A 7,612-nucleotide genomic window follows, 5' to 3' on the forward strand; every position below is an offset into this window, starting at 1 on the left:
GATCAATTTATTGTTAGATTAAAGATTAGCCCACTGTGAGAAAATGTAATTGAAGTGTTAGAAAAAAAGAGTAATGGAAGTTACAAAATCGTATCTATGAAAAAGAAAATGGAATGAAAATCCAAAGGGACTGAGCAGTAGCATGCAGCCGTACACTCGTCATGGTGGTAGAATATGATAAAACACGGCTCGTCGCGTCCGATTCATCTCGCACGTCACGTGTGTCTCAGAGTCATCTTCTTTGTGTCGCAACGTCTTTTCCCTCGATTGTCTTCTTATAGTTACCCTTGTTTGTTAACTTTAATCATTTGCATGTCCATGATCAATCAGTTTTCTGAAACTTAACATTACTCCAATTCAAAAAAAAAAAACATTTCTCCAATTCGAGTGTGACCGTTATACTACGATCTAATCAAAACATATGGTCTAGAATCAAATTTGCAAACTTATTGCATATATTTTTGTCTAACAATATTACTAGAAATCTTTGTTTGTTACTAACATTAGTAAAGCTATCTCCGTAACCAAGTTGGTGCAGTTCGTTTCAAACGTAATTGCAATATAGTGATGTTATTGTCAATTTGATATATATATATACCGAGAAACAAATCAGTATATACAAGAAATATAGATTTTGTCCTATTACATATATGCCTATCTCAAAGTTGATGTGTAGAGACATGCAGTTCAATAAGCCATGCAAATTGAAATGTGTCAAACTCCCTTCGCTAATATGCTTTTCTTAGACTGTGAAGACAAAGTAAATTTTCAGAAGACGACATAAAGATAGCAACTCAAATGAAGTGTAGATTGTACATAGTCGACTCTATATACCTGGTTCTTATCTCATTCAATTTATCCTCAAAAACTTCATCAACATCTATAAAATAATTTCACTATAAATAGCTTCATCTAACGCAGCTGTAAGACCAGAAAACCACAACAAACAAGTAAAGAGAAAATGGCTCGGCTCTCATCTCTTCTCTCTTTTTCCTTAGCACTTTTGATCTTTCTCCATGGCTCTGCAGCTCAACAGTTTCCAAACGAGTGTCAGCTAGACCAGCTCAGTGCACTGGAACCGTCACACGTACTTAAGGCCGAAGCTGGTCGCATCGAGGTGTGGGACCACCACGCTCCTCAGCTACGTTGCTCTGGTGTCGCGTTCGTACGCTACATCATCGAATCTAAGGGTCTCTACTTGCCCTCTTTCTTTAGCACCGCGAAGCTCTCCTTCGTGGCTAAAGGTACGTGAATCTGATTTTGGTAAATATTTTCTGGTTCGAGACTATTTGAGTATCGAGATTCAAACTCGTGATCTTTAAGATTCAGTCTTTTGAGAAAGTGATGTATTACATCACTATTTATTCATATTTTTGTTTGCTTTTGTGCTTTGAGTTTAATATAAAATCTAAATAAATGCATGATTATGGACTGACGCATCTAAACTTTTTTTTTGGTTTGTTACATTATAGGAAAAGGTCTTATGGGGAGGGTGATCCCTGGATGCGCCGAGACATTCCAGGACTCATCAGTGTTCCAACCAGGCGGTGACCCCTTCGGAGAAGGTCATGGTCAGGGCCAGCAGGGACAACAAGGCCAGGGACAGCAGGGGCAACAGGGCCAGGGCCAGGAGAGACAAATGGGCCAGGGCTTCCGTGATATGCACCAGAAAGTGGAGCATTTAAGGACCGGCGACACCATTGCTACACCTCCCGGTGTAGCCCAATGGTTCTACAACGATGGAAACCAGCCACTTGTCATTGTTTCTGTCCTTGATTTAGCCAGCCACCACAACCAGCTTGACCGCAACCCAAGGGTATATATATATATATAAATGAAAACCTCAAAAGCAATCATATAACCTTTTATATAATTACAGAATAACAAAAAAAAATGGTTCTGTTTTATATGTAGCCATTTCACTTAGCCGGAAACAACCCACAAGGCCAAGTATGGGTACAAGGACGAGAACAACAGCCACAAAAGAACATCCTTAATGGCTTCGCACCAGAGGTTCTTGCTAAAGCTTTCAAGATCGACGTTAGGACAGCGCAACAACTTCAGAACCAGCAAGACAACCGTGGAAACATTGTCCGAGTCCAAGGCCCATTCAGTGTCATTAGGCCGCCTTTGAGGAGTCAGAGACCACAGGAGGAAGTTAACGGTTTAGAAGAGACCATATGCAGCGCGAGGTGCACCGATAACCTCGATGACCCGTCTAATGCCGACGTGTACAAGCCACAGCTCGGTTACATCAGCACTCTGAACAGCTACGATCTCCCCATCCTTCGCTTCCTTCGTCTCTCAGCCCTCCGTGGATCTATCCGTCAAGTAAGTACATCCATAAACATTGTCTATTTAAAACTAACCTGCATTTTAATAGGGATTAACATTTGAAAGTTTGGCTATGATTAATCTTGTTAATCGGTTTGGCACGTGCCGTATTGGATGTAGAACGCGATGGTGCTTCCACAGTGGAACGCAAATGCAAACGCGGTTCTCTACGTGACAGACGGGGAAGCCCATGTGCAGGTGGTCAACGACAATGGTGACAGAGTGTTCGACGGACAAGTCTCTCAAGGACAGCTACTTGCCATACCACAAGGTTTCTCCGTGGTGAAACGCGCAACAAGCGAACAGTTCCGGTGGATCGAGTTCAAGACAAACGCAAACGCGCAGATCAACACACTTGCTGGACGAACCTCGGTCATGAGAGGTTTACCATTAGAGGTCATATCCAATGGTTACCAAATCTCACTCGAAGAAGCAAGAAGGGTCAAGTTCAACACGATCGAGACCACTTTGACACACAGCAGTGGCCCGGCTAGCTACGGAAGGCCAAGGAAGGCTGATGCTTAAGAGCTTAGCAGTGAACGAACCTCTACTGTAAAAAGAAGTTAAATAGTAATAAAAAGAGTAATAATAATGTACGGTAATGTGACTGGTTTTGTAGAGGGTTTACCTGTAGAATGTTACTCCTTTTCTGAATAAAATAACTCTTTTCTATCTACGTTGTCAAGCTAACTTAGCTAATCTATCAACTTCATTCATCACTACTCTACTAACATACATATACGAGAATGCAGACTTCTCCGAGGATAGAGTGACAATATCTTTTACATATTATGCGATACAAGATCTGGTCCATATGCCTGCCTGCCTATTTATTATAAAGTTATTGATGTCACCAAATGGGTTTTTGCAGTCACCCACAAATATAACTTTCAGAAAAGACTTTCTGATCTCCTTTACCACGGTGAATACCAGAATGGCTCCAGTCATATACGATCTGGTCTGGTCATCTCTTGCAAGGACCGCTGCAACTTTTTTTTTTTGAACAACGTCCACCACTGCGACAATATTCATAATAGAAGTTTCAGTATTAGAGGAGGAGGATCTTTTGATATTGTTAAGTTTGTAATGAATATAGCAACTATAAAATATCTATTCTGGAATCTGACAACTGTTAACATAGTTCGAATTACCTCAAAAAAAACGATTCTTCTTTTATGTTGTTGTTTCGATTCCAGGAAGGTGTAAGTAACCATGAAAATCAATGTGTACGGAAACCAACGACCAGTTGAAGTACAGACAATGCTCTCAAGTCTCAACCGGTCTTTCAGGTGATGGAAAACATAAACCACTAGCGGTTGCACAACCATGGTTGCAAGGAGTCAATTGAGAACGCAAGACCACAGAACAATCTACTTTCTGATTTTTCTCAGCTCAAGGTTTCTTAATTTGCATATCTTTTTCAAGCAGCCCATTTTTGTTGAATGCCGTTCTGTAGCTCCTACAACTTTGTTCATTGTTCTTCAGGGAAAGCTTCCTTCAACAAGTTTGTCAGGAGCTGCGTTGGGATGTGCAGTTCTTTGATCACTGGAGGATAAATGTTCTTACGGTCTTTGGAGATTGTTTGGCTTTCACCTTCACACAATCTATTTACGATAGAGACACTGAGACTAAATGCCAGATACATTAAAACAACAATTGACTCCTTTTCATCAGGACGGGCCCTGCTTTTCATGTACAGCCCACAATACATAACGTTCGGTTTTACCAGAAATCGCCACAAGAACAAGAACCATCCACGAAATGATGGAACCTATTCCGATCTCTCACGACAATTTTCCTTCCTGTGATCTTCGATATCAGTTTTGTCACCGTATGGCAATCCGAACACACTCGCAGGTTCTTGAATATCCTCAAGGGACTTCCTGGTTGGGTACTGATCAGACCATACGCAATGGCCAGCCTCTCGCTGTGAACTTGTAGAGACTCCTCTTTCTCTGTCTCCTCAAGATCTTGCAAGACCGCGTTTGTATCTGGCACGTAACCACAAGACTTGATCCGCTCGCTCAACTTTCTCAACAGTGTATAAATCTCCCTGCTTTGCAAATGGTTTCTATCTCCAGCTCGAAATTCATGAACTCTATCATCGACTTCTATGGCGCTTACCCCTGGCTCTTTCACTATCGTTTTCTCCTTCATCAAGCTCCTCACTTTCGCCACGCCTTCATAATCACTCTCCGATGCATATATATTCGAAAGAAGAACATAAGTTCCTGAGTTTGTGATGTTCCGTCCAATGAGATACTCTGCAATTTCCTTGCCTAACACGAAATCTCCATGAAGTTTACAGCTTCCGAGAAGAGAACTCCACACAACAGAATCAGCCTCAGTTTCCATCTTCTTTATGATTTCATAAGCCTGTTTTAACCGACCAGCGCGACCAAGGAGACTGACCAAACATCCGTAATGTTCGATCTTGGGTTTAATACCATACTCTTGTCCCATTGACTCAAACATTCTGACACCTTCCTTCACCAAACCAGCATGAGCACAAGCCTGTAGTGTTGCTATGAAAGTTATATCCGTTGCCTGCAACCCTACGGTTCCCTGCATCTCACCAAACAATCTCAACGCGTCTTGGCTATAACCGTGCATTGCGTAACCAGCGATCATCGCATTCCAGGCCACGGTATCCTTCCTCGGAGTATCGTTAAACACAGAAACAGCCTCTTCCAAGCTCCCACATTTGCTATACATATCAATCAAAGCCGTGCATACTTTAACATTGACACTGATGATGCGACGACTTCTCTTGATGAAAAGATGAATCCAACGCCCAGATTCAAGCGCACCGATCTGAGAACAAGCGGAGAGAGCAGCCACGAGTGTTATCTCATCAGGCTTTGGGTTTCCTTCGGACAAGAGTTTCTGGAAAAGCCTCAGAGCTTCGGTGGGAAACCCGTGTTGAGCGTATCCATCAATCATCACGTTCCAAGAAACAATGTCTCTCTCAATCTCAGGCATTCCCTCGAACAAAGCCCTGGCAGCCACAACGTTCCCTTGCTTGGCGTAGCAGGTGATCATAGCAGTGGAAGAAACGAGGCTTCTTCTCTCAGGCATTCTATCGAACACCTTGAGTGCAGATACTAAATCTCCGCCTCTCGCGTAAACGTCGACGAGACCAGTTGCCACGTAAGGATCTAGCGCCAATCCGAACTTGAGAACATGAGTATGAATCGCTTGTACAGACTCAGCCGAGCATGATTTCAAAACCGACGAGAGAGTAAACTCATTGGGGATGATTTCAGAAGATAGCAATTGAACATAGAGCAGGAGAGCTTGGTCACGGAGGCCGTTAATGGAGGCAGTGTTGATCGTCGCCGTGAAGAGGAACAAGTCTGGATCGATCGTGTGGTGAAATAGAGACAGCGAGTGGCGGATCTTGCCGTGGGAAGCGTATGCACGGTGGAGCTTGAGGTTTAGGACAGGGTGGTAGGGATGGAGGAAGAGGTTATGGCGGAGAATTGCCGCGTGGATTTGCTTGATTAAATCCACCGATTCCGATTTGTCGAGTAGAATTGCGAGTTTCTCTGGCGGCGGAGGAAGGCGGAATCCACCGGCGGGTGAGGAAGTGGTCGGCTGTTTTTGCGGAAGTGACGTGGCGAGAATTGGTGACGAGGCCATTATCTTCGGTTGTTGATATTCCAAAGTTCACCATCGGTCGTCTAATTCTTCGTCAGAGAAGCATTCACTAACGTGGCAGGGCCCTGCTGGTTAAACGTTCGATGAAAAGAAGAGATTAATTTCAGAAATAAAACAAAAACTCGATCTATCTTATTAAAACAGAAACATTACAACTTCTTCTAGGTGGATTTTAAAGTTGAACCTTATATAATTAATGCTATATTTTTTTTTTTTTTTAACTCAACAACAACTTTCCATTAACCAATTCAAAGTTTACAATGGCTTTTCAGCCTCTAAACAAGAACTCAACCAAACAGGCACAATAGAATACAACTTAGGGACAATTGACGTAAACGTCGTAGTCTCCTTCGCTATCCTATCTGCAACAATATTACCACTTCGAGGGAAGTAAGCCACCCCATACCCCACGTTACTCGACAGTAAGGCCTCGATCTCTTGTATGATAGGCTTGAGTCTTGGCCAGGTTGTCTCTTCTCCGTGCAGAAGTTTTGTAAGCACCTGAGAATCTGTTTCAAAAGTTACACTTTTATAACCGAACCCAGCCAATGTATAAATTGCCCATCTTAATGACTCTGCCTCTGTTTCGAGTGCCGAACCCATATTGGGTAAAGACTTTGCCCCAGCCCACAGCATGTCCCCACGGTGGTCCCTCAACACCCATCCGCTACCACCAGTACCTGTTTCCTGTTTCCATGTTCCATCCGTGTTGCATTTCAGGTGCTCTGTTTCTGGTGGTCTCCATTTCTTAACAAGACCAGTTGGTGTTGCTGTTGGCTTTTGAACCTCTTTACTCTTGACCTCAGTTCTACCTCTCCATTCTTTGCCATCGTCCATTGCCTTCGCCACAGTAGCAGAAGCGACATAGTCTTTGCTTCGGAAGATAAATTCATTTCGGTTCTTCCACAACCTCCATAGTAACCATGGTACCAATTCCGCCTCAGCCTCTTCCATTGGATACTCTGTTTTCAAGTTCAAGACCCAATGGAGATTTGAGTAAAAGGACTCTGACCATACTCCTAACGGTGGTATGTGTATATTCGCCACTGCCCAGATTAGTCTAGCATATGGGCAAAGAAAGAGAAGGTGATTGATGCTCTCCGCTTCAGCTCCGCATCTACTGCATCTTTTATCCTTCCCTATGTGTCGATGCGCCATGTTCTTAGCTACTGGAAGAGCATTGCTCAGACATCTCCACAGGAAGTGTTGTATTTTTGGGCTCACCTCTAGACTCCAGACTTTCCTATAGATGTCATCCAAACTCGGTTGAAGCACTATCGGGTTTTCCTTCTCAGCTGAGATGATATTCATTTGGACCCAGTAAGCTGATTTGACTGTATAATGGCCCGTCTTCGTATACTCCCAGGAGTATGTATCTTCACTGTTCTTCCCTGCCGGACGCAGCCTCAAGATCCTCTCACAATCCTCATCAGTAAACATTTTTCCCAGGAGCGAAAGGTTCCATTCTGTCCCATTGGCATGCATAAGCTCACAAACCTTCATATCCTCAGTGAATCTCTGTGCCTCAGTCCCGGCCTCATATTTTAAAGCCCGTACCATCATTGCCGGCTCCCTCCTCAACCATCTGTCTCTGAAGACTCTGGTGTCGCTGCCATTG

At 43.4% G+C, this 7,612-nt stretch overlaps 2 protein-coding genes across 2 annotated transcripts; one reads left to right on the forward strand and one right to left on the reverse strand.

The window, feature by feature from the left end:
• The first annotated feature begins 858 nt into the window (after positions 1-858).
• Positions 859-3,006, forward strand: LOC108855533 (cruciferin BnC1). Its single transcript, XM_018629379.2, has 4 exons — positions 859-1,244; positions 1,473-1,816; positions 1,915-2,331; positions 2,455-3,006. The coding sequence occupies exons 1-4, from the start codon at positions 962-964 to the stop codon at positions 2,857-2,859; spliced, it is 1,449 nt and encodes a 482-aa protein (XP_018484881.1). The 5' UTR covers positions 859-961; the 3' UTR covers positions 2,860-3,006.
• LOC108855532 (pentatricopeptide repeat-containing protein ELI1, chloroplastic) lies at positions 1,836-6,092 on the reverse strand. Its single transcript, XM_018629378.2, has 2 exons — positions 3,486-6,092; positions 1,836-3,350 (listed from the first exon to the last, which is right to left on the reverse strand). The coding sequence occupies exon 1, from the start codon at positions 5,974-5,976 to the stop codon at positions 4,057-4,059; it is 1,920 nt and encodes a 639-aa protein (XP_018484880.1). The 5' UTR covers positions 5,977-6,092; the 3' UTR covers positions 1,836-3,350; positions 3,486-4,056.
• Positions 6,093-7,612: the final 1,520 nt, after the last annotated feature.

This window comes from Raphanus sativus, chromosome 4 (genome assembly GCF_000801105.2).
Source record: "Raphanus sativus cultivar WK10039 chromosome 4, ASM80110v3, whole genome shotgun sequence".
Classification (NCBI taxonomy): domain Eukaryota; kingdom Viridiplantae; phylum Streptophyta; class Magnoliopsida; order Brassicales; family Brassicaceae; genus Raphanus; species Raphanus sativus.